General features: G+C 58.6%; 1 protein-coding gene across 3 annotated transcripts; it reads left to right on the top strand.

Moving 5' to 3' along the window:
• Positions 1-963: 963 nt before the first annotated feature.
• TNKS1BP1 (tankyrase 1 binding protein 1) lies at positions 964-25,484 on the top strand. 3 transcript variants are annotated; one of them, XM_043581143.1, is made up of 12 exons: positions 964-1,144; positions 4,143-4,251; positions 5,298-5,931; positions 7,335-7,404; positions 11,315-12,718; positions 14,682-16,765; positions 22,291-22,657; positions 22,916-23,066; positions 23,178-23,314; positions 24,063-24,220; positions 24,465-24,537; positions 25,030-25,484. In XM_043581143.1, exons 2-11 carry the CDS (start codon positions 4,158-4,160, stop codon positions 24,523-24,525), a joined length of 5,160 nt encoding a protein of 1,719 aa, XP_043437078.1. In that variant the 5' UTR covers positions 964-1,144; positions 4,143-4,157; the 3' UTR covers positions 24,526-24,537; positions 25,030-25,484. The 3 variants fall into 3 exon arrangements, with proteins under 3 accessions (XP_043437078.1, XP_043437077.1, XP_043437079.1); XM_043581142.1 differs by lacking the exon at positions 964-1,144 and adding an exon at positions 1,194-1,256; XM_043581144.1 differs by lacking the exon at positions 964-1,144 and adding an exon at positions 3,665-3,817.
• Positions 25,485-25,734: the final 250 nt, after the last annotated feature.

Genomic DNA, 25,734 nt, shown 5'->3' with positions numbered 1-25,734 from the left:
GTTTTTGGTGGTGTTTACCATGCTGTTGTGACTGGGCAGGGCTCTGCTGGCCAGCCGGGAAGCAAGTCTCCAGGTACATCCTGTTCTGTTCCCGGTTGGACAAGCATTGGTTTTCACTCTCTTCTGCCGGGATGGGCCACCTGAGAGTCTAGAAATGAGAGCTGATCTGATTAGGAAGTCACTTTCACAGTTCACTCCATTAGCCAAGCTGAGGGGAGGCAGCTTCTGGCGCAGTCCTCAATCACCTAGGAGTCAACGGTCTTCCAGGGCTTTAGATAATGGAATCAGGAGTGACTGGCCCCCTTGCAGCAGGGAGAATGGAAACCTGAGCCTGGAGAGTGGTGCGTGCGTGCGTGCGTGTGTGTGTGTGTGTGTGTGTGTGTGTGTGTTGAGGGGGGTGTGGGTAGGGGTGCAGGAAAGCTGTGCAGTATGTGTGAAGCTTTTGTTCTTATGGGAGGCAAGGGGTATACCAGATTTTGAGGTCGAGAGGAACTTCCTTCCATCCGCGAAGGGGGCAAATCAGAAGATAAACGAGGACCCGCTAGGAAAATAGAGCTTGCAGTCGTCCTCACCGCGGCTCTACCTCCGAACTGATACACGTGGAGCGGCCACGTTGGTACGTTCTCAGGTGTTTGCCACAGGAAGCCTCTCCAGTCCGCCAACGGTTCCCTTCTGTCTCGCCGTGACTCTATGGTGCTGCAATCAGTGCCGGCCGCCGGGCCCCAGTGGTTGGTCCCCCAGGCAGCCTCTCTAGGCAGCCGTCTCGGTTGCATTTTGCCTGAGTGTTCCTAGCAGCCTAGTTGCGTCAGTTTCTCCGGAGTCTGAGCCTGGGGCAGGCCCCTTATTTGCAAGACTCATAAATAATTGGGTACCGGGGCTGCGCCTATTTGCATACGGCCCGGTGCTTACGGCCCGGTGCTTTCTGCCCCGGCTTCCCACTCCCGGTTTCCACCGGCTCATGGATATTCATGAGGCGCTCTGGGGGCGTGGGCCTGGGCGGAGCTAGGGGCGGGGCCCCGCCGGGGCTCGCTCTGGCTTGGTCCCGCGGTGACGGCGGCAGCGGCGGCGGCGGCGGCAGCGGTGGCGGGGACTGGCGTCGGGGCGCCGAGCCCGAGCCGAGCGGAGCCGGATCCCGGGGGAGCGCGTGAGTGCGCGGGGGCGGGCAGGAGGGCGAAGGAGGGGGCGGGGTCCGGGATAGGGGCGGGGGAGAGGCATGGAAGGAGTGGGCGCTTTCCTGCCGGGACCTCGGGTTTGAGGTAAAGCGGGGGGGGGGTCATCAGGAAAGTTTGCAGGGGCCGGGGGTGCAGGGGAAGCGGGGGTCGCTGGGGAGCTGGCGCGTGTGCGCAGGGGCGGAGGGTGCACGGTCTGGAGCTCGTGCTGCCCGAGCTAGAAGAAAGGGGGGAGGGGGCGAGGGCTTGAGGCGGGGCCGGGGGCGGGCGGAGCTGCTGGAGGGACCCCCGCCTCTCCCTCCCCGGGCCTGTGCTCGCCCCCTCTCCCGGCTCCCTCGGCACGCCCCCAGCCACCCCATTCCGCCCCCACCCGGTCCGCGTCCCCAGTCCCTCGTCTGTTCGCCGGCTGCTTCATATCCAGCGCACAGGTCCTCCGCTTCTGCCGCCGCCCCCTCCTCCTCCTCCTCCTCCTCCTCCTCCTCCACCCGCTTCTCCTCCTCTTCGGCTGCCGGCGTCCCCTCTGTGTCCAGAGCTCCCCACTGGGCCCCTCCAGACGGCCCCTCGCCCCGGGCTGTTCCGTCTTCTCGTTGGTCCTCCCTCCTCCAGCAGTTTACATGCTGTCCCTGTCGACCTCTCTGTCCCGGATCCGGCCGGAGATCCCAGGGTCTTTAGAGGCGACCCCGCTTGCGCCGATGGCTGTCTGGGCCCTTGTCATCCGGCTGGAGCTGCCCAGCCTCTCTCTCTAGCCCCTCTGGCGGCCTTTGCTCCCGGGGGTCAGCTAGTCTCCCCTGACTGCTGGGGGCGGGAGTGCTCAGTGCCGCTGTGATTCTTCAGCTTTTGGCTATGGCCTTGGTCACCTGGGTTTCCTGGCCGGGGCCTCTGAGCTTCTCTGGCCCTCGCATTTGGGGAAGCCGAGGGCCCCACTTCATTGCTGCAGCCCCTCATACTGTAGAGGTGCCCATCAGGGCCCCAGGTAAAAAGGTTTTACATTTCTTGGTCGGTTTGCCCCTATTTCTAACCACCCACACCATGTCCCTTGTAATAGTGTTCAAGGACAAGGAAACAATCTTGTGTTTTTTTAATTTTTTTCCCTTGCCGTGTGCCCCTCCCCCATGCACATTGGGACTGGCTCTGCTCCGTTCTCATCCACCCCTGGTGTGCAACCCTCCCTTGTAGTTGGCTGACCAAGGATGGACGGTACTGGGTTTCTCTCTACGCTCTTCGTGTTCTCTCCTGTCTTAGAAACAAGCGGGGGCAGGGTCACATGTGAGGGGTGGGTGAATTGTGCAAAGGCTGGGCCACAGAGGTCCCTTCTTGGCATCTGGCACTGCCTTCCCAGGCCAGCTGGAGTGGGTGCTGAGGAAGGCAGTGCCCCTTGCAGGTGGGAGAGTGTTGGGTGGTCCTCAGGGCTGTGTGCATACCAGGTGATAGGAAACCTCTTCCTTCCTTTGGAATGAGACAGACAGGGGGCTCTGGAGCCCGGTGGTGGTGGCGGTGGGTTCTTGTGGGTGGGATGGTGCTCCAGGAGTCAGAATGGGAACTGAGGAGGTAGTGGAGTGTCTGAGGAGCAGGTGACCAGACTGGGGCCCTTGGGAGTGAAAGAATGGTCTGGAATGCTGGCAGCTTGTGGCCTGGGGAAAGGAGGAGGTACTTACCAAGGATCTTCCCTCCTTGGTGATACCCAATGGAATCATGCTAATAGTGGCCGACCTTTATTGGATACCTTTTCCGGGTTAGGCATTGTGCTAAGTTTGCATGTATCTTCTCACCTGGGCCTCCCACCTGTCTCGTTAACTCCTGTTTTTACAGAGGGAAACAGGCTTAGAGAAATAAGCAGTGTGCCCCAGGTCACACAGCTGGAGAGTGGTAGACCCACCCAGCGTCTGAATCCTGGTATATCAGACCCCAAGCTCCTGCTACCGGCTTAGAGGAAGGGCATCATTTGGTCCCTGCCATAGGGCTGTGTCTCTTGGTTTAAAAATTCTTCTTCTGTCCCCCTTAATACCCCTCAGGCCAACCCTGGGCTGGTGAGCGATGCCCAATATTCCCTTTTCATCTGCCTTGGTTATCCTGCCCTGACTGCCCAGAGGGGAACCCCAGGGAGTTTCTCCCCCAAGCCACCCCACCCCCCGGATGTTCTCAAGTCCTGTCCCATTCTCCCAGCCCAGGCCTGGGCCGGCTCCTCCTTCCTCTTGGCGAGGCTCTGGAAATCCAGTGGGAGGCCATTGCTATGGCAACAGGACTAGGCCCTGGCTTTACCTCATCAAATTCCAAGCTGAAGCCAAAGCGATTGAGAAATTAAAGAAAAAAAAATGTATTCCAGATGTTTACTTTTTATTCCTTATTTTTCCGTGTTTGGATGAGACAGCTCCGAGGCAGGCGGGCGGGCGTGGGGCAGGGATGTGGAAGGAGGAGGGGAAAGAGGGGGGAGAGGGAACCACTCCCAGCTGCAGGAGGGGGGGGGGCAGGGTGAGCGGGAAGGGGGGAGGCAGGCGGTGGGGCGGAGCCCCAGGTTGGGGAGGAGCGGGTTTTTCCCGTCTCCCATGAGGTGATTCACGGAGAGACCTCAGACTTCGCGGCCCTCTTCCTCCGGCCCTGAGTGGATACCTCAGGCAGGGCTGCCGGACCCAAGGGGTGCCTTGGCAACGGTAAGTGGGGTGTCTTGGAGAGCTTGCCAGAGGGAGCAGTGGGCGGGTCCCTGAAGCTCCAGGACTCCGGGGTTAGGAGACCGGAGTTTAGAGAGCCGTCTGGGACGAGTGGAGGATACGGCTGCCTGGGACCTCCCTTGACCTCCCCCAGCCCCCTCTGAAGTTCCCGCTTCCGGTCCCACACTCTGCCCCTGCTGGAAGGACGCTTCCCTCAGCCAAGCCTGCTGCCAGCTCGCAGCCCCTGTGCCTTCTCAGTCTCTTGCTCTCATTTCCTGGGTCTCCGGCCACCCCGCTCACACCCCTCGGCTCCCCAATTCTCACGCAGGTTCTGCCGCATGTGATGAAAGTGTCGGCTCTCCGGGAAGGCGCAGCCATGGCTTCCCCACCGCCCCGGGAAATGCAGGAGGAGCCGGTGTCTGCTGGCTCAGAGCCAGGTACCCATGGGTGCTGGGCGGAGCAGGGTGGCCCGGAGGAGGGTGGGGGCGCAGCAGCGGAACCCCTGCTCTGCCTTGGAGGGGGCGGGGGAGCGAGAGTGGGAGGCACACTGAGGTTACGTAGGATGAGTTTGCGAGGTCGTTCGCTCCCGTTGAGCCCTTTCAGACCAGGTTTGAGAACCTAGGTCCCCAGCAGATGAGAGCAGACTGCCCTTCGAGGTGTGGTGCAGATTAAACCATGTGTTCTGCAGGGGAGGAAACTGAGGCCTAGAGGAGAAATGGTGTGCACCTAGGGGGGTTTGAACCCAGACCTCCTGGCTCTGTGTCTAGACTCCTTTCTTGGGCTGGGTCCAATGAGTGGGTGATACAGGATTCTATTAGCAGGGCCATGGCCATGAGTAATTCCAAGTCTTTTATTTGGCAGTGGAATGCCTTATGTAGAAGGTAGGTTTCTGGTCTTGTTTTTTTCCTGTAGCAGGTTTACTTCTGTTTGGCTTAGGTCAATAGTAAGTTTCATTCCTGATCACACACCGGATGACAGTGGGAAGGTGGCCTGGGCGTGTACTCTGGGAGGGGGGTGGAGTAGGGAGCCAGAGTGGAGAAGCTGAGCTAGGTTTACTATGGGTGGTGGAGCAGTACAGTGTCATGTAAGAGGAAGGGACAGGACTGAGGACATGGTGGCCTGACTGCTTGATGTGGGCAGGCAGGCATCCATTTATTGGCTCTTTTGTTCATTCATTAGTGTGTTCGTTTGATAAGAACATTTGCTAGGGTGCAAAGGGGGCTATAAGGAGAAATTACATGCCAGCTGGGCCCTTAAGTAGCTTTAGCTTGTAAGGGAGATTGAGTAATGTTTTTGAAATTTGGAGATGGGAGAAGATGCTTCTGAGATGTGTATGGATGATCAAGGAAGGCTTCATGGAAGAGGTGACATTTGCCCTGTACCTAGAAGGATGTGAACTTTCGGAGTTTGTACAGGGTGGGAGATGAAGTTCTGCTTCCTGGATCTTCTGACAGACCCCCAACCAATCCTTTCCTTTCGGTAGGTGACCCTCGGGCCAAACCCCCCGTCAAGCCTAAACCTCGGGCCCTGCCTGCCAAACCAGCCCTGCCTGCCAAGCCCAGCCTGCTGGTGCCTGTTGGGCCTCGGCCCCCCCGGGGCCCCCTGGCTGAGCTGCCTTCTGCCCGGAAGATGAACATGCTCGCAGGACCCCAGCCCTATGGTGGCAGCAAGCGTCCCCTTCCCTTTACACCAAGGCCTACGCCTGAGACGTCTACTGGAGGAGAAGCCACTCGAGAGACTGGGAAAGAGGAGGCCGGGAAAGAAGAGATGCCACCTTTGACACCCCCAGCTCGATGTGCTGCCCCAGGAGGCGTGCGGAAGGCCCCTGCCCCCTTCCGTCCGGCCTCAGAGCGCTTTGCAGCCACCACAGTGGAAGAGATCCTGGCCAAGATGGAGCAGCCTCGGAAGGAGGTCCCTGCCAGCCCTGATCGCCTCTGGGGCTCCCGCCTCACCTTTAACCATGATGGCAGCTCAAGATATGGCCCCCGGACGTATGGTGTGGCCACCGGTCCCAGGGATGAGGACAGCGGGACCCTCTCCAGGGGATGCTCCCAGGAGGTGCCAGCAAAGTCTCCCAGCGAGTGCCAGGAAGAGCAGAGCAAGACCCCTGAGGAGAGGTGAGCGGAGGGAGGCATCCTGGAGGACAAGGGGGTGGCTTTATCTGGGACTGTGACCTTCACGGTTAGGTTAGTTTGGGGTCAGTGTGCTATGAGTACAGGCGGACCCTGGTCTAAGTCACAAAACACTCCCCTGGTAGATGGTGTCAGTGCTGCTGTGTTCTTTTACAGAGCTGATGTATGTTAACGGTGGAATTCAAATGTACTGTATGGAAGTTTATTTTTAGTTCTTTTTATCCGGAGAGTTGAGTTTGCCTCATGTGATTGACCGCCATGCTATTTGATGGAGAGAATATTAGACCTGTTTTAGAGATGCAGAAACTGAGGTTCTAAACGACTTCCCGTGGTTCCTCAGCAAATAAGGGACAGAGCTAGGATTTGAATTCAGGTCTGTTTGATTCCAAAGCTTGTTCTCTTTAGTGCTAGCTCCTACTGAGGTTGGGACAGCGTGCAGGTGCTGGTGTGTGTTGCGGCGGGGGGGGGGGGGGGAGGGGGGGCGGCGAGGATAGGATCAGCAGGGTGCAGTCTGCCCACATAGCTGATAGAACAGCTATGACACGAGCACACCTCGATGCCAGGCCGGCCAGCATCCGTGCACAGAGGTCACGGCCAGGTTGGAGACTGTGGGACGTGCTACAGTTGTCTGGGGTTGGTGCCAGTGTAAAGGAGGGCTGGCCAGGAGGTGCCCCTGGGAGTGGTGGGCACAGGCTCCCCTCCCCTTCCTACTGCTGTGAAGGGCAGGGCTCCTGTGGTCTGGGCTGAGTCCCAAGCTGAAGGCCCCTGCCCTACCCTGCCCCCCAGCCTGGCCCCATTCTCACCTGAACTTGCCTGGAGGGCAGGGGCCCTAGTTCATCCTTCTTCGTCCCAGGCGTCCAGGAGGTCACACGCTGCCCAGGCCTGTCTGCTCTCAGACTTCCTCCCCTTCCTTGCTCTAAGCAGAACTCAAGAGGAGCAACTTCAACTTTGGAAAATCACTCTTCCCCCTCTTCCTCCCTCTGCAATCCTTCAAGAAGTATTGGCAGGGCAGCCGGGACCAGCTGCACTCTTCCTGGCTGGAGGAGAACGTTAACCCCTTATGGGCTAGGGGAAGGAGGAGTTAGCTTTTTGGGAACCACTGAGGGGCCTGGGCATGCAGGGTGCTTCTCCTAGAGGAGTGGGTGGGGGGGCATTTAACCCTTGATGTGCAGGTAGGGAATGGGCACTGTCTCCCGGGGCACTTTCTCTCTGGAAACGACACTGTTTCTCTGTCCTCAGTGATTCCAGGTGGGGCTCAGTAGTAGTGCCTGGGGGGTTTGACTTTGGGGGCTATTGAAGTCACTTCGGCAGACTCTCCATCCAGTCTCCCTCTGGTCATCAGTGGCAGACTGCTCTATTCTCTGCCTCCATTTCTTGTTCCCTCACAGGAATGCCCCTTTGGACCTGGCCTTCAACGGGGACCTGGCTCAGCCAGCCAGCTTGGACCCACCTGCCGATGTGAGTTAGCCTCCTGTTATGAATCAGAATCGTAGTATTTTAGAGCTGGAGGGGTCATCTCTGAGATCATTTGTGTGACCTCCTTGTGGTGTAGATGGGGAAACTGAGGCCTATGGAGGAGGTGGCTTGCCCCACCCAGGTCTGGCCCCAAGACTCTGATTTCTTGACTCCCAGGCCACTGTTTTCAGTCCTCGAGGTGGTTAAGTGTGGTTCAAGCTGTGAAACTACTTGTTACAAGCAGTAATTATAATATTTATAACAACCAGCCCTGATCAGGTATCTGCGGCGTGTTGGGCACGTCCCAGGAACGGTGACTAACTTAGTCCTTATGAGAACTCTGGCTGCTGGGCCCTCCTGGTCCCGTGTGAGGTGTGGGGACGCCACGGCTCACCCAGGTTTGGCACCCAGGGGCCGATGCAGGATCTGAAGTGCCTGATTCCAGTGTTCTCCCTGGTTGGGCTGTCTTCTCGGGGTTCAGATGAGGACAGTGGGACCCTCTCTAGGGGATGGTCCCAGGAGGGGCCAGCAATGTCTCCCAACGAGTGCCAGGAAGAGTAGAGCAAGACCTCTGAGGAGAGGTGAGTGGCTGGAGGCAGCCTGGAGGACAAGGGGGCAGAAGCAGGTGTTCCCTATTTCTTCCCCACTGCTCCCCACAGCGTGCTCAGAGGATGGTCAGCCTGCTGTCCCAAGTAACTGAAACCCCTTCTAGCTCATAGAGCCCTTCTGGCCAAGGGCTGTCCTGTCTCCCCATCGATGGAGACCCGACCACATTCCCTTGTCCATCCGACAGATACTCACTGAGCACTTACCGTGAGTCGAGTGCCGGGGACACAGCAGAGAACAAAGCGCACTGCCTCCTGCTCCCAGGGAGCTCACCCAGTGCAGGGAGGCAGACACAAGCACAGGCATCCCTTGAGCCCGCAGACTGCAGTGTGTCACAAGTGCGGGAGTCCCGTCGAGGCAGGGAGCTCTGGGCCCAAGGCAATGAGAGAGGCCTTGCTGTGAAGGTGAGGGAGTGAGCTGCATGGGCATTTGGGGAACAGCGTTTTGGGCAGAAAGAACTAAGTACAGGAGACTTAGTACCTTCCTGGCAAGGAAGCCAGGATGCCTGGATTGCAGTGAGAGAGGAGGAGTTGCCTGCCAGCGAGGTCTGACAGCTGGTGGGTCGGGTGCTGGGTTGGATGGTGTGGAGCCTCACAGGCCACTGGAAACACTTGGCCTTGAGTGAGGGGAAGAAGCCACTGAGGGGTTTGCAGGAGACCAGCGACCTGGTGTTGGCCTGGTCGCGAAGCGTCATCTTGGTTGCAAGGAGCCAAGAGCGGCGGCGGGGACCAGTGGGGGCATAAGCCTGGTGGCTGGACCCTGGAGGTCGGCTCTGGATAGGGTTTAAAGGTGAGGCGGGCAGGGTTTGCAGGTGGCTTGATAGGAGAGCGAGCCAGTGCAGAGTCACAGATGACGGCAGGGCCTTTGGCCTGTGCAGTGGAAGGGTGGAGAGGTTACCATTCATTCAGGTGGGCACCTGGAAGGGTGAAGCAGGATCGGGGGGATATGAGGAGTTTGTTTCTAGATTTGCTGAGTTTGAGATGCCTCTTCGATACTCCAGTGGAAATATTGAGGGGGCAGCTGGACAGTTGTCAGCATACAACGTGGCAGTTAAGACGGGCAGGTCACCAGGGGGGTTAAGGTCACCAGAGGAGCTGGGGAGGCACAGGAGGGCAGGGGGCTCAGGCCCCATGTGTAGCACGGGAGACCAGAAGGAGATTGGGGAGGTTGGGGTGCTAGAGGCCACACAGAGCTAGCAGCCACCTTTGGGGCTTGAGGAGGGCATGACCCACCGTCAGATGCTGCTGCCGGGTCAAGGCAGGTGAGCCCTGGAAATGGGATTCAGCTACAGGGAGGTCATTGGTGACCTTGACGGTAGCATTAGCTGGCCAGGTGAAGGGAGAAGCCTGTCTGGAGGGGGTTCAGGAGAGAACGAGACAAGAGGAACTCCATGGATAGAGAGTGAATGTAGGCAACGCATTCAAGAAACCTGGTGGTAAGCTTTAGAGAGAGGTGAGGTCAAGAGTGTTTTTTTTTTTTTTTTTAAGACAGAAGACATAAGAGCAGTTTGTGTGCTGGTGGAAATGAGCCAGTAGAGAAGGAAAAATCAATGATGCAGGGGAGAGAGAGAGAGCTCTGAGCCAGGATCGCTCACAAGCATAGGAGGGGAGCATGGTGCTTGGGCTCACACGCAGGCAGTAGGGTGTGAGGGCTGGTGGCTGATGGGGGTGGCAGGTGATGTTGGGGTTTGAGAACACCAGACGCAGAAGCATCTCCTGGGAATGTGGGCATGTGAGGGGAAGTGTTAGGGGACGGCCGGGGGCTCGGGGCCCGTTTGAGGTCCTGGAGGTTTGAGAGCTGATCAGGTGGTAGGGAGATCGGGCATCTGGCTTGTTTCCTGTCCTGCAGCCACGTCCAGCCCCAGGTACAGCTGCGGGGAGGTGGAGAGCTGGGTGGAAACGTTGCACGGAGGTTGGTGGGGGGAATTGTGGAAAGAAGTGACTTAAACACCACTGAGAAGTGAGGGCAGGAGGGGAACAGGGACCATGAGAAGGAGGAGGGTTAGTAGGCTGTGCTTCCTGGCAGAGGCGTTTGAAGGATCAGCGAGGTGGAAAGAGGTAGCGGGACCCATAGGAGGTGGGAGTGGGGAGCGGACACTTGGAGTGGAGATTATAGAGGGGCTGCAGTTACCAGCGAGGACAAGGAGTAGAGTATGACCTGGGAGAGGTGGCTCACAAAGTGACCATGCAAGAAGGGGTCAAGGAACGGAGAACCAGGATGCTGGAGGGCTCTGTAGGGACTCAGACAGGAGGGGTGGTGGGTGGTGTAGTTTAGGGCGTGCGGTTGAACACTGGAGTTGTATGGAGAGGAGGGAGGATGGGGGCAAAGGAAAGGGACTTGAGAAGCAAGTGGGACCTTCTCTCTCCCAGACCCAGTGGGCGATGATGCGGGAGAAACCGCCCCGTTGGAGGGGGTGGCAGGGGAAGCGTGACCCCTGGGGAGCAAGCCTTCCTTCAGTGTCTGGGGACAGGCCAAGGGTTGCAGTGGAATGCCAGGATGCCAGGCGCTCTGCCCCTTCCTCCTCTCCCAGACCCCTATCCCATAGCGTCTATTTTTTCCGTAAGTCCTATCCTGAGAGGCCCTGTGCACAGATCTTATTTAATCCTCACCTAACTTTGAGATGGATGTTGTTGCCGTTAGCCCCAGTGTACAGATGGGAAAGCGGAGGCTCAGAGATACCATCTCACCACCATATGGGAGGGCATACGGCTCATAGGAGACAGTGCCGATGACTCCAAGCCATGTGCTTTCATGTCCCTTGGTGCCTTTTGCCTGGATCCCGAGGCAGGACCTGCCTGCTTCCTTGGGTAGCGCTGGGATGTGTGGATACACAGAACGGGGTGGGGAGCGCCACAGCGCCCCCTGTGGCTGCTCCTGTGGGTGGTCTGGCTCCACCCTGGGCTTACAGACCTGTTCCGAGGCAACACCCCGCCTGCCCAGATGGCAGATTCCCCATTTTCCTTCTCTGTTTGTCAAGCCGGGGTTCTTAACCGATGCACCACAGATTCTTACATCCTTAGGTGAGCTCTGGGAGTTGGGGGGGGGAGGGAAGATCTGAACCACTGGAGATGCTGTGAGTGAGGCTGTGTGCATTTTCTGGGGAGAGGGCCTGGGGGGTGGGGTGTGCAGACCCTAAGAAGCATAAGATGCCCCAAAATAATTCTCGGGGCTTCCCTTAGCTGCCCTGAGAGGCCACCTTCTGAATTCCTGTTTCTTCCTCTGGTCTGTGGAGTTGAGAGTGTGAGGAAGCAGCCGACCTGGGGTCTCTGTGGGAGGGGAGTAATGGCTTTTGACCTTTCTCTTGCAGGTCTCCAAGCCCTGGGGCCCCTCGAGTCCAGGCTCCGCCTCAGAGAATGGAGGCTCCGCCAGCCCAAGCCTCCCCACTGAAGTCTCAGGCCTAGCCCCAGAGTCTCCCCGACTTCACTCACCTGCTGAGGGGTCTCCCAGACGTCACTCACTTGATGAGAGCTCTCCCCACCACTCTCAGCTTCCAGAAGCCCAGAGTCCTGCAGTTTCTGGGCCCTCTCCCTGCCCCCCTGTGACCCCAGCAGCCCCAACTGTAGCCCTTCCCGATGAGAGTCAGAGCTCCGACTGCGCCCCGAGCTTAGGGCTCCCTGCTGAGGAAGCCCCAGAGGCCCCTGCAGCTGGCAGCCCGGCCCTTGAGAAGGTCTCAGGGCACCACAGCCTGGGGCAGCCCCCGGCTATCTCTGCCCAGCCCCTGACTGAGGGGGGTGAGTTGCCGGATCTTCCTCGGACGTTTCCATCTGGGGATGTGGCAGCCAAGGGTGACATAGATCTCCGTCCCATCAGCCTGGCTCAGCGCCGATTTTCTGAGGGTGTGCTCCAGCCGCCTGGCCAAGACCAGGAGAAGCTGGGGGGCTCGCTGGCTGCCCTGCCCCAAACCCAGGGGAGCCAGTCTGCCTTGGATCGTCCCTTTGGGAGTGGGACAGAGTCCAACTGGAGCTTGTCACAGTCCTTTGAATGGACCTTCCCCACTCGGCCTTCAGGTCTTGGGGTGTGGCGGCTAGACTCCCCACCTCCCTCCCCCATCACCGAAGCCACCGAGGCCGCCGAGGCTGCTGAGGCTGGTGACTGGACTGCATCCAGCAGAGAGAAAGGAGTGTCCCAGCAGGGGCGAGAGACCCAGTCAGCTCCAGAGGGGCCAGGAATTCCTGGTTCCTGGGTGCAGGTGGATGATCCAGGCATCTCCCCAGCCCAGAAGGGTGATGGCGAGAGTCAACCTCAGTCCCCAGTTGTTCCTCTCAAGCCCTTACCGACACCAGGGGACCCACCTGGAGTGGCCTTGCTGCAGGCAGAGGAGAGATATGAGGAGCGGGAGCCCGTGGCTGGACAGGAGTCCCTGCTCCCTCTGGCCACCAGGGAGGCTGCTCTGCCCATCCTGGAGCCGGTCCTGGGGCAGCAGCAGCCAGCACCCCCCGACCAGCCCTGCGTCCTCTTTGCTGGCACCCCTGACCCCCAGCAGGCGTTGCCTGCTGAGGAGGAGGCCATGACCTTGGCCCAGGCTGAGGCCACCCAACCCAGGACAGAAACTCAAGATCCCTGTAGTGCGTCCCCCGAGCCTACAGGCCCTGAAAGCAGCTCCCGCTGGCTGGATGACCTCCTGGCCTCGCCACCACCTAGTGCCGGCAGTGCAAGGCGGGGAGCCGGGTCTGAGCTGAAGGACACGCAGACCCCAAGTGCCTGCTCCGAGGTGAGGACAGGGCCGCAGGGAGGGTGGGGGCCTCAGGGGATGGAAGCCAGGGCTTCGGTGTCCTGAGCCCAGGATGCCGCCGTGAGCAAGGCACCTGTGGATGTGCTCCTCATGGCTGGACGGTCTGGCAGCGCTGACAGAGCAGAGGGTATGGGATTGATGCTTCAGCTTTAGAGTGAGTTCGTATCCAAGTCGCGCTTCTGCCGCTGAGTCGTCTTGCTAACCCTAACCTCTAAGCTGCAGAAACCTTTCACCATAAGAACATTTGCCTCTTAGGGTGGTACCGTAGGGAATATGAAGTGTGCTGAGCGCAGTGCTTGACATATACTGAGCGTTCAAAGTGCCTCCTTACAAACAGTATTGAGGAAGGCAACGCAGTGCAGCTGTTTAGAGCTTGGGCTCCAGAACCAGACTGCCTGTGTTCTCTGCGGTTGGCCTAGATGTGACCTTGAACAAGTTACTTTCCTGTGCCTTGGATTCTGCCTCTGTAAAATGGGGGTAAAAATGATGAACTCTCCCTCACGGTGTGATGGCAAAGATTAAATAAGTTGTAACACCTGTAAAGTACTAAGAATAGCACCTGGCTCATCAAGAGTGTTTACTGAGTGTTGGCTTTATGACCGTTGTTACCCTTGAGCTCAAGACTTGCCTTGCAGATAGGAAGCTCGGGGCCCAGAGAGGGCAGAGCCTTGTGCAGGGTTGCCCAGCAAGTTGGTGGCTGGGCCTTGATCAGAGCGCCATCTCCCTGGCCAGTGCCCTTTCTCCTACCGGGCTGCCTCTGAATTTAAGGGCTGGGGTCCAGGTGGCTTTTGAAACGTAGTTTTCGAGGCCAGCCTGGGCTGGTAGGGGCGGGGCTAGAAGGAAGGAGGAGCCAGGAGGCCTCTGGGGGCAGGGGGTGGAGGGGTAGAGAAGGAGGAGCAGGAAGGAGTTAAGACTGGGCTGGCTCCTGGTAGGTGTGTCTGTCCAGCGTTGGGTGACTCAACTGGCTTCTGGGCGGGGCTGCCAGAGCTGCAGCTGCCGTGGAGGGAGCCGGGCCAGGGCAAGCGGGAGCCAGAGTCGTTGGACAGGTCCAGGCGAGGGGAGCGGCCCAGTCCCGTCCCTGCACTCGGCTCAGCCGCACCCAGCAGCCCGGGGCGGGCTGGGGGCAGGGGCCATGGCCCGGCTCGGGGACCAGGAGCCCAGCGTGTCTGTCTTGGAGAGGCTTTTAGCCAACGCGGCGCTGCGGGACGAGGCGGGCCGCCTCCGCAGCCCTGAGCCCAGGGCTGACCCGCCTGAAGGAGTGAGTCAGGGAGTATGGGTTTGGGGGGGGGTGGTGCAGGGGGCCCTGGGCCGGCTTTTTCCACCTGTGGCAGCTCCTGTCCCTCCTGTCTCCTCCAGGGACAAGGCGAGGGCTGTGAGGTCTTCCTGGGAGGAGCCAGGCAGAAGGGCGCTTTCCTTAGGGAAGAAGGGCCTGGGAACTTACAGGGGCGAGTAGGGGCAGGGTCAGACTCTCCACCTGGAAAGCAGGTTGTGGAGGGGCTTTGAGTCTTGACCACCCCTCATGGAAACGTCACTCCTTCCACACCCCTGTGAAGACCACTCTGCTGGCAGCCTTTCTCTTGGCGCTTGGCCAAGTGTTACCCAAGGGCCTGTAAACATGACCATGGGATCATTGATTGAGTGTCCATATTGAGTGCCCCTTGCATGCCAGCCACTGTGCTGAGATTTGGCTTAAAATGATCTTGCTTAATTCTCCCAAACCACCCCAGGCAGTAGGAATTCTTCCCATTTAAGGGTGAGGACCCTGGAGCCCAGAGTAGTTAAGTGATTCGGTCAAGGTCACACAGCTGGGTTCTAGACCCAGGGTTTCTCTTGCTAACGTGGGGCTCTCTGGACTAGGTAATGCTGATTCTCATTCTGGACTCCCACCCTGATTGACTCTAAGCATTGTTTCTTTGTGTCTCTCTCTTTTTCTGATTCCTAGGGACTCCTTGGCTGGGCCCAGAAAGATCTGCAGAGTGAATTTGGAATTACAGCAGACCCCTCTCCCAGCAGTTTTAGTCCTTCCCGCTGGTCTCAAGACACTTCTCAGGACTATGGCCTTGGTGGTGCAAGCCCTAGAGGGGACGCAGGCCTTGGAGAGGGGGACTGGACCAGCAAGCGTGGGCAAGGAGCTGGGGAAGCGAGTTCCAGGGATTGGGCCAGCAGGTGTGGCATCGGCCAGGAGGAGATCGAGGCTTCCAGCCAGGATGGGAGTGGAGTGTCTGCCCCAGGGGGGCCCGGGGCCCAGGACTGGGTGATTGGAAAGCCACCCCAGCTTGGCACTCAGCAGAGCCAGGAGGCAGATGTTCAGGACTGGGAGTTCAGGAAGAGGGATTCCCAGGGCACCTACTCCAGCCGGGATGCAGAACTCCAAGACCAGGAGTTTGGGAAGAGAGATTCGCTGGGTACTTACTGCAGTCGGGATGTAAGCCTTCAAGACTGGGAATTTGGGAAGAGAGATTCACTGGGTGCTTATGCCAGCCGGGATATAGACGAGCAGAACCAGAAATTGGGGAAGAAGGACCACCTGGCAGACGGGCAGGACGAGGAGTTTGGGAAGAGAGATTCTGCGGAGCAGCCAGATCAGGATTTCGGGAAGAGCGCCTGGATGAGGGACTATAGTGGCCGCGGCAGCTCCACAGCCCCTGGCCCCCAGGACAGAGGCTTCGGAATGAGAGCCCTGAGCGCTGGCTTCAGCCCTGAGGAAGCCCAACAGCAGGATGAGGAGTTTGAAAAGAAGGTTCCGAGTGGCAGAGACGGCCCGGGCCAGACCAGCAGGGATGCAAGCCCGCCCGAAGAGAGAGAATCAGGGGGCCTGTTCAGCCCCGGCACCCCTCAGTCCCAGGACGGGCCACTGGGACAGAGAGACCAGGGCAGCTGGCACGGTGGCGGGGCTGGCCAGGATGCTGGAGGGCTGCAGGGGGCGCAGCAGGCAGGGGGCCAGAGCCCGAGCGATGCTGGCCGGAATGACAGGGAGGTGGGCCTGCGAGGCTGGGCGGGCGACTTCAGCCTTGGTGTCGTACCCCAGCCGGAGGCTACCTTCAGCCCGGGGCAGCGAGACTGGCGAGGCGACTTCTGCGTGGAGGCTGCCGAGAGGGGCCATCAGTTTGGCATCATCGGTGACGATCGGGCGGGAGGTGTTGGCCTGAGCCCTTCTGGCCAGATGGCAGGTGGCCCCTTTGTGCCTCCAGAGAAGACCCCGACCGGGCCTGTGGACTGGACCGACCAGCTGGGCCTCAGGAACTTGGAGGTGTCCAGCTGTGTGGTTTCCGGGGGCTCAAGTGAGGCCAGGGAGGAAGTCGTGGGACACATGGGCTGGTCAGATGAGCTGGGCCTGAGAGACGTGGACCTGGCCAGCCGTTTGGAGGCTGGGGGATCCGAGGAGCCCAGGGGCATTGGGGTCGGGGAGAAGGACTGGACCTCCGATGTCAGCCTGAGGAGCAGGGATCTGGCTGGTGTCGGGGACGTAGGGGGCCCCAGCCAGGCCAGAGAGAGTGGCGTGGGGCAGACCGACTGGTCAGGTGTGGAGGCCGGAGAGTTCCTTAAATCCAGGGAGCGTGGGGTGGGACAGGCAGACTGGACCCCCGACCTTGGGCTGAGGAACATGGCCCCGGGGGCAGGCTGCAGCCCCAGAGAGCTTGGGGCGGGCCAGGTAGACTGGGGCAGCAGTCTGGGCCTGAAGAATTTGGAGGTGCCATGTGACCTAGAGTCTGGAGGTTCTCGGGACTCACGGGGGTGCGGAGTGGGCCGGATGGACTGGACCCAGGACTTGGGACTCCGGAACGCAGAGCTCTCGGGGGCCCCAAGTGAAGCCAGGGAGCACGGGGTAGGAGAAGTCAGCCAGTGCCTAGAGCTGGGGCTGAGGGACAATGGTGTCTCGTCCCCGGGCCTGGAGGCCCGAGAGCTGGGACCTGGCGGGACCAGTGGGCCAGAGACCCAGGGTGAAGACCACTCCCCCCTTTCCCTGGAGAGCTGCCCTGAAGAACCCGGGATGGAGATGGGAGAAACCCCTGGCTTTGGAACCAGGTAAGGGAGCCCCATCCCTGTGTGGGAGGGAAGGTGCAGCCGCTGTATGAAACCCTGCAAGTGTTTTTGAGGAGGGAAGAAACCGCTTTCCCCTGAGGACATTTAGGGTTTGGAAAATGGAGATGGTTTGGACTGTGAAGTTTTAAATTTTTTAAGAATTGAAATGTGACACACTTACAGGTGAGTTCTCTCTCTCTCTCTCTCTCTCTCTCTTTCTCTTTTTTTTTTTTTTTTTTTGATGATGATTGTGATGTCTGAGGTGGTGGTCATTTGCTGCCCATGCTTTAGGCTTCCTCGGTGCTTCGTATCGCGACTATCCTGGAAGACAGGGGGTGTGTCTTGTCTTCTGGTGCCCAGGTTGTGCACAGCACCTATTCCCCAGGCTTCTTGGCCCAAAGCCGTGGGTTTTCCCAGGCCGGGGGATATGGATGCTTTCATGGGTGTCAGAAGGAGGATTCTGCATGTCCCTGTGGCCCGGGCCACTGCAGGGCAGGACTGGAGTGCACAGTGGCACTTGTTTCTTGCAGAGATTAGAGGCATCTTGCCTGCCCTGTCTTAAGGCCCAGAAGAGCAGACAATTTAAGAACCTGAAGGTCGTAGGGACCTGGCTCCTGACCCCATGATCTTGGCCTCCATGCATGGAGTTCCTGAAAGGGAGCTTTCCAGAGGAACAGACTGGTAGTTGTTGACCAGCCAGATGCAGTCTGTCTCAGGGATTTTTACGTTCTGAAACCAGTGGAGGTGATTTCACCCCTAGAAAGGGTACTAAAAAGCCATCGCGTCTATTTCCTTAACATTTCTGTTTATTGAGATTTGGTTGTATTCTCTTGACCGAGTAGAAAGTTCTACATTTTGGAAGAAGCCGAATCTTCTCACTGGGCAGTCGGGTGGGGGCTGTGTTGTAAGTGGAAGGGGCTGATGGTAGTGGAGGGGACAGGGAAGGGTCCAGAGGGAATCATGGGGTGTGGACAGGTTTAGAGAGGCCTTGCGGCTAAGGAGAGAGAGAGAGAGAAAGGTGGGCAGAGCATGGGTTGGTGATGAAGGCTGCAGGAAGGGGTAGGTGCACAGGGTGGGGAGTGTGGAGGCCCCTGGGATCCAGGATGAGTTCCTGGACGTCTCTGAGCCTGGCTTTCGAAGGTTAGCTTCGGGAAACCTTACCATTCCTACGACCTGTGGTTGTTCCTGGTTTCTTTTCCCGAGACTCCACTCTACAGGGCTTAATGTCAACTGCACATCTTACCTCGTTGACCTTCACAGCTGCCCTAAGACGGGAAAAGGGATTTTTATCATCTCCAACTGGGTGTGACTTGCTTACGGCCGCACAGCAGGGCTTCCTTCTGATTTGCACATTGTAAATGCTGTCAGGTGTGGTTATGTTCAAGACTCTCAGATTACCAAGGAGCAGGACCCACAGCCCTCCACCTTTCCCCTCCGGTTGGGTGGCTGTTGAGAAGGGGAAAGCGGGAATATCAGGGTTGGGGAAGAGGAAGGTAGGAGCCGAGGAGGAAGGGAGTCTTTAACACTCAGGTAGCCTAGCCTCTATCACACCTTTAAGACGCTCTGGTTTTCTGTCTGTGTTGCACGTTTGGGGAATGCTGTGCACTCTGTGGCCATGTCGGCGACCTCGAGTGTTTGTGTATGGGCACGTGGTAGCACATGAAAACACAGCCACAAGGAAACCTGTTCGCCTTTCTCTAGTGCAAGGTTTCCCAAGCTTATTTGACTAATATCCAAAGAACTTGTGTTCCGGGCATCTGACTTAGGGAAATTCTCCACCCTGGAAAATTGCTCTTGGAAGGCAATTTTGGAGGTTCCCCTGGGAAGTCCTTGAGGACAGTTCTGAGTAGTCTGGGTTTGGCACCATGTGCCAGGCTTGGGTACTGATTGTGCCACCGCCTCTGTGACCTTGGACGCGTTCCTTCTCTTCCTCAGGGCCTCCCATTTCTTGTCTGTATGTTGGGAGTACTTTTCTCTGCAGACTCTCAGGGTTAAGAGTTGAAGACACATGTAAAGTGATAGAAACCTGCCTGACATGTGGGTGAACACTGAAAAAAAAAATGCTTGCTACTTGTAATTGTATCTGATGTGCAAATTTGGATTGTAAATTTGAGCTGTCCATAAAGTGAGGCCCTTGGGGACATTTTTGTCATGGTCTCTGTGCGGGGAAAAGGTATCCCTGATGGCAGGTGGTCCTGTCCAGCACAGCTGTGACAAGACCAGCATGGGGGTGAGAGGTCATGGGGAGCTCCCAGGCCTCTCCTCTGTGTGTAGGGCCACCGTTTCCTGGTGGGAGTGGCTCTCTTAGGTCCCCCAAGAGCTCATGCACTGTCCTCTCTTCTCTGTGGCCTCCTGGTCATCTGCTCTCCCTCCCTGGGTCCCCAAGTGGTACAGAGACCTCTTTGTCATTTTGGGGTCTTCATAGAATCTGAGATGATCCTGAGAGATCATTGAGGCCAGCCCCCTCATTTCATGGGTGGGGAAACTGAGGCCCAGGGAGGCAGCATGACACGTACAAGGTTCACAGCTGGTGATTATGGCCCACTTGTATTCCCTCGGGCCCCAGCCTTGTCGTCCTCTCTGGGCACTCTTCCTATCTCTCGCGGGTCCAAGCCAGCTGCTGCCCATTTAGACACATCATTCTAGCTCCAGGCTTAAGCCTCCCTCATTTTGGGCCTTAGAGCCTTGAATACTGGGAAGCTGATTTTTTTTTTAATTTTTATTTATTTTTATTATTTTTTAAATAAATTTCCTAATGTTTTATTTATTTTTGAGAGAGAGACAGAGCAAGAGGGGGAGGGACAGAGAGAGAGAGGGAGACACAGAATCCAAAATGGGCTCTAGGCTCTGAGCTGTCAGCACAGAGCCTGATGTGGGGCTGGAACCTGTGAACCAAGAGATCATGACCTGAGCCGAAGTCAGAGACTTAACTGACCTCGCTCCCCACGCGCTCCCTGGGAAGCTGATTTTGTGCACATCTACCACATGCCATCCCCTGGGTTTGCACCTGGAGCAGCAGTCAGGAGACCCTAAGTCCAGATGGGGTGAGGGTTATAGATGGTGCAAAATGAGATAAGTCCTCAGGCCAGGAGCCTGTGTTGGGAAGGATGATTATCATAAAAATTCGTCAAAATTGAGCACACATTTCCAACATACTGCCTGCAGACCCAGTGAAGTATAGCTACGTTTTTTTTTTTAAGTTTATTTATTTTGAGAGGTGGGGGGTGGGAGTGGGGTGGAAAGAGAGTAGGAGCAGGGGAGGGGCAGAGGGAGAGGGAGAGAGAGAATCCCAAGCAGGCTCTGTGCTATCAGGGCAGAGCCCTACTCAGGGCTTGAATTCGCGAACCGAGAGATCACGACTTGAGCCAGGATCGAGAGTCGGATGCTTAATGAACTGAGCCCCCCCCCCCCCCAGGTGTCCCTGTGTAGCTACTTTTAATCTCCCCATGTTCCAGATGAAGACGCCAAGGCTCAGAGTGGACAGGTAACCGCGGGCGTAGTGGGGGATGAGCCCGGATCTGTGCCAGTGTAAGCGCTCAGCACAGGCTCCTGACCATTCTCTCCTGATTCCCTGCCAGGAAGGAGCTGAGGTTATAGGTGTTCCGGGTTCTCAGAGGCAGGAAAGCTTCTCCTGAGATGGGGGTTTACACAGGGATGAGGCATACCACATTCCCCAGTGCTCTTCCCACCCTCCCCTCCTCATGGCCACCCCCAGGACCCACTGAGCTCATCCCCTGCCCTCTGCCCACGGGACTTAGCGCCAGATCTTGCTCTGGATGTGGATCTTTCCATCCACCCATCCGCTCTTTCACATCCCCTTCACTCAGGGCCTGTCCTCAGCCTTGTCTCGGCCTCACCCCAGGGAGAGGCTCTGGGCAGGGCCTCCTCAGGCTGGGTGGGGTGCCGCCGCTGCCCCCTCCCTTCCAGCCTCCCTGATTCGGAGCTGCAGGGTGAGCTGGCTTTGGCCCCCGTCCAGGGCTGCTCCGTTCTGCCACCACCCCCGCCTCCTCCCTCCTGCCCAGACCGCTTTAATTTCCATCTGTCAGCAGCTTGTGGAAAGACAGACTGACACACGTTCTCTCTCCTGCCCTCCCCTCTTCCGGCTCGCTTCTGACTCACCTGCCCCACTCCCCTCCCCTTGGGGAACTCTCCGAGGCCTGGCTTCCAGGCACTGCCCTTGCCAGCCTTTCCCACGCCCGCCCCCCGCCCTGTGTGTGTGTGTGTGTGTGTGTGTGTGTGTGTATGTTGGGGTGTGGCTTGGCTGTGCTTATGGGGGCTGGGCCCTAGATGTACCTTGAGGGAGGGGCGTTGTGTGCGTGGGGTGTGTCCATATTTTAGGGGGTGGCGGCTGGCCCACACACCAGCTCCTCGAGTTGGTGAGCGTGTGTGATGTGCCCGTGTGTTGGTGCTGCTGTGTTTTGAAGGAGCGGCAGGTGGAAGATGCACAGGCCGAGTTGAGAGGCAAGGTGGCCCAGCCTCTTCATCAGTGGGCAAACATCTGCCTTGTCCTGCTCCTCCTGGCCAGGCCCGGGCCCACGAGGGGCCCTTCTTGTCCTCTAGTTGGTCACAGACCTGGTGGGAGCTTGGGGGGCTCACAGGGCTGAGGAAAGGTAGAGGCGCGGGGGAGGGGAGCGAGCCAGCTTCAGAAGAGGAACTGCAGGGAGACCGAGTGGAGAGGCAGTGGGGGAGCTCTCCGGGCAGAGGAACGGCTTGTCCACGCACACACACAGCGGTCCAGGAAGGCCCGGCGTGTTCTGGAGGTCCCTGGCTGTTCCTTGAGACTGGAGCACAGGAAGGGAGGAAGTGGGGGCTGAGGGCTGAAGATGTTGCACAGCCAGACCAGCCAGTGCCTGGCTCATCCCAGGGAGAGTTGGCTGTCCAGGCATGCGCCCCAGGAGGGGCACGTTGACAGCATGAACAGTAGCTGCGGCAGCAGTAACGACGGCTGGCTTTGTTTGATGGGTGCACGCTGGGTGCCAGGTGCTGCACTTTGTGCTGTGGTTCCCATTTCACGCCCCAGCGACTACAGAGGTAGAGAACCCTGAGACTTTTGTGGGTGGAGGGACTCATCTGAAGCCTCAGTGGGGCACCTGGGTGGCTCATTCGGGCTTTGGCTTGTGAACTTCGGCTTGTGTTCCTGGGTTCGGGCCCCGCGTCGGGCTCTGTGCTGACGGCTCAGAGCCTGGAGCCTGCTTCGGATCCTGTGTCTCCCTCTCTCTCTCTGCCCCTCCCCTGCACATGCTCTGATTCTTTCCGACTCTCAAAAAATAAAATGGTGAAAAGAAAGAAAGAAAGCCTTAGTAAGTGGCAGACACGGGATTTCAACCTGCCAGGCTGCCCAGCTTGTCCCCTCTGTGCTGTGCTGTACAAGGCTCTGACCGTGTCCTTCTGGGAGGAGGCTGGGAAAGCGTGGAAAAGAGGGAGAAAAAGAGGTGCGGGTAGGGGGCACAGATACTGTGAAGTGAGCTTTGGGGGAGAGAGTTGTGACCTCATGGGTGACCTTGTCCTCTGGTCTGTCTCCTTTGCAGTCCTGGCAGGTGCCCGGCCCGCTCCCCACCCTCTGGCTCCCAGGGCCTGCTGGAGGGGATGCTGACTGCCAGCAGCTCCAGGGCGGCAGCCCGTAAGGAGTCGGCAGCCTCGGGCCCCAGGGGCCCGTTGGAGGAGGAAGGAGCCACAGCAGGTGCTGACCAAGGGGAGCCCCTGGAGCCTGGTGGGGACCCTCTGCCCTCCTGGAGGCCGCAGCCTGATGGTGAAGCCAGCCAGACAGAAGAGGTGGATGGCACCTGGAGCCCTTCAGGGGTCGGGCAGGGCGAGCAGGGCCCGACGCGGCCCCCTCGGCGGCCCCCCCCAGGCCCTCCTCCCCGTTCTCCCAGTCAGGACTTCTCCTTCATTGAGGTCAGTGTAGGCTGAGCCCAGGGCAGTGGTTGGGCTGTTGGGGGGCAGGTGGGTGATGCAGCCGGAGCCTCGTCCCTGGAGCCTGAGCCGTGCAGAGCCCTGAGCGCTGTCAGCCTGGGAGGCAGGAAGGGGGCAGCAGGTGAATCAAGTGAACAGGGGCTCTAGGCTGCTGGGGGGGAGCAGCTCATAGGCAGCTGTTGCTGAGGTGTCTTGGGGATGGGACAGCGGTGCCAGTGGTGTTGCCCTTGTCCCGAGCAGGACACCGAGGTCCTGGACAGCGCCATGTACCGGAGCCGTGCCAACCTGGGGCGCAAGCGTGGGCACCGGGCCCCGGCCATCCGGCCTGGGGGCACCCTGGGCCTGTCAGAGGCGGCAGACTCGGAGGCACGCCTGTTCCAGGACTCCACGGGTAGGGCCCTGTCTTGTTTCCTGATGCCCATGTCGCCGTCCGGGAGCCGTGCGAGGGAGGGGTGTTGTGGGCTTAATGTCTGTGCTGAGTCCCCCCTCTGGGCCCTCGCAGAGCCACGAGCTTCTCGGGTGCCGTCTTCAGACGAGGAGGTGGCAGAGGAGCCACAGAACCGCCGGACACGGATGTCCTTGGGCACCAAGGGGCTGAAAGTCAACCTCTTTCCTGGCCTGAGTCCGTCAGCCCTGAAGGTACCATCTGATCATTCAGCTGGCACGTCCAGCCAGCTAGCCACCTTGCGTCCAGCCTGTCTTCTGTCCGTCCGTTCATCCGTCCGTCCATCCCTCCCCTGGCCCCTTCTTCCCGTTCCTCCTGCCATCCTGCTCTCCCTGCTGGCCCCTGTGCTGCGGGCTGAGTGTGGTGGAAGGAAGCACAGGGCATTCGTGTTCCAGAACTTCCCTGGGTGTGGGAGACACAAGCCTTGGCCCTGATTAGCTCTGGTGAAGGGAGAGGGAGAGGGAGACGTGTGACTGGGGAGGCACAGATAAGGGGCTGGGCCTGTTCAGAGACAGAGGAGTTACTTCCTGTGGCCACACTGTGTGGGATGAGAGGGTATGTTGGGGAAGGCCTCACATAAGTATTTGAGCTTTGAGGCATGTATAGGAGCTGGTTGTGGAGGGTGGGGTGATGGGGAGGTGTTCTAGGCAGAGGGAACAGAATGAGCAAAGGCACAGGGGTGAGAAGTCACCACTGGCTTTGTCCAGCCCGGTGAGTCTGAATCGAGTGTAGCAGTATCTTCTCGAGGACCTACTCGGCGCAAGGCACGGCTCCCTTCTTGGAAACTTGTCTTTAAACGATTTCCCATCGATCTGGGTGAAAGCACTGCAGAGGGGTCTGTGGCCGTTTCTGGGGACTGCGTCCGCTTGGGAGCAGGCCTTGTCCTCCGTGAATCCCCCTGCTTGTTCCTCTGATGTCTCTGCATTCGGGCTCATCTCATAGGCCAAGCTACGCCCCCGGAACCGCTCAGCTGAAGAGGGGGAGCCTGCGGAGAGCAAGCCGAGCCAGAAGGAGTCCGCAGTACAGCGATCCAAGTCCTGCAAGGTCCCAGGGCTGGGGAAGCCCCTTGCGTTACCTCCCAAGCCAGAGAAATCCTCAGGGTAGGTGACCTCGACTGGCCTCACTGGGTTGGCTTGAAAAGGGAAACCCCGCTTTTTGGAAGAGGAAAGCTGAGGTTCTAGAAGGGGTCGATAAGCCCTAAATTCACTGTTAAGTTGGCACGAGAGTTCCGGTTCCTCGGTGAGGCCTCAGCCTGCCTCTTCCGGAGGATTGCTCTCCCTACCACTCCTCCCTCTGCTCACCTTTCCTGAGGTTTGCCTGTGACCTTTGCCCTGTACCGTCTAGGTCCGAAGGATCATCGCCCAACTGGTTACAAGCCCTGAAGCTGAAGAAGAAGAAGGTCTGAGAAGTCCTCGAGGTGAGGGCGGGTTCCTAGGCTTGGGGCCTGTCTGGGACCTGGGGGTGAGTAGGGCTTGCCCTGGATGGCTCAGGAGGCCCTGTACCTTGTTGTAGGGCTTTCTCTGTGAGGCTGGCAGCAGGCAGCCGGAGCCAAGCTCCAGGACCTGGTGGGCCTCTTGGCTTCCCCTAGATCTTGCCCACAGAGCAGGGTGTTATCTGGCCTGGGAGGGACTGGGAGGAGGGCGCCCATCCTGCCTTCCTCCCTGGGCCCAAGGACAGTCTTTCCTCCTCCCAGCGGCTGGCCCGAGTGGGTCAGCCAGCCCTTCTGGTCTGGGACTCCTGGGGGCACTCACCAGGCTCAAAGTCCCCAGCTGGGACCCTCCTCACAACTGGGCCTATTGGCTGGGAGAGCCAGGATGGATGCGGGGAGAGGAAGCCAAGGCTGAAGAGGCTTCTCTGCCCGCCACTTGCGTCCCTCCCGCTCTGATCTCTCCCCCCTCCCCCTTTGCAGGTCCTTCCCATCTGGCAGTCTCAGGCAGTGCCCATTCCTGTGGGGTCCCCGGCGAGGAGATGACTGGAGCCCCACCATGCCCCAGGCTGCAACCTCTGTCCCCCTCCACCTCTGAGGAGCGTCTGGGGAGGCACATTTATGCACTTTGTATCCCCTTCCTGACACCACCACCCCCCCCTCCCCAACTGACCAGATTCAGGCATTAGTGGTTGAAGGTTTTGGTCCCCCCTTCCCGCCTTGCTCTCTTCACACCTCCCTCTCTGCTTCCTCCTCCAGCCTCCCTTGGGTTTTCTTTTGATACCAATTTATAGCATTTTTTATAAAAGCCTTTGATTTTTGTAATGGGCGGAGCCTTGCCCCAGCCCCACCCCAGGTCTCCCTCCGTCCTGCCAGGTGCCCCACAGAGACCAATAACATTTTGCCACTTGAAACAATAAAGTTTTTTGGGAATTGGTGCTGCCCAGGTTGTGGTGTGTGGTTATGGTGCCCTGTCCCCCATCCAAGGCCATAGTTGGGAAGTTCTGGTCCCGGCCCTGTACCGGGAGCTCACCATGATACTGGTGCTTGCTTCCCTTGGCTCGTAGGCTCAGTGTCCCTGAGGAGGGCGGGTTGCTTTCAAGTAGGCTGACTGCTGATTCAGGCAACCCCCAAATCTCAGTAACTCAACCGTCAAAGGGTTCTTTTCCATTCATGGCACAGTCTGGG

The sequence above is a fragment of the Prionailurus bengalensis genome, chromosome D1 (genome assembly GCF_016509475.1).
Source record: "Prionailurus bengalensis isolate Pbe53 chromosome D1, Fcat_Pben_1.1_paternal_pri, whole genome shotgun sequence".
NCBI classification, from domain to species: Eukaryota; Metazoa; Chordata; class Mammalia; order Carnivora; family Felidae; genus Prionailurus; species Prionailurus bengalensis.
Note: the sequence above shows the minus strand (reverse complement) of the source record. Positions and strands in the feature narration are given on the sequence as shown.

Coding starts and splice junctions, on each gene's coding strand:
- TNKS1BP1 (XM_043581143.1), top strand. CDS start 4,158: ATGAAAGTGTCGGCTCTCCGGGAAGGCGCAGCCATGGCTTCCCCACCG. Junction 22,658..22,915: donor AGGACTTCTCCTTCATTGAG/GTCAGTGTAGGC, acceptor TGTCCCGAGCAG/GACACCGAGGTCCTGGACAG. Junction 23,315..24,062: donor TGAGTCCGTCAGCCCTGAAG/GTACCATCTGAT, acceptor CTCATCTCATAG/GCCAAGCTACGCCCCCGGAA.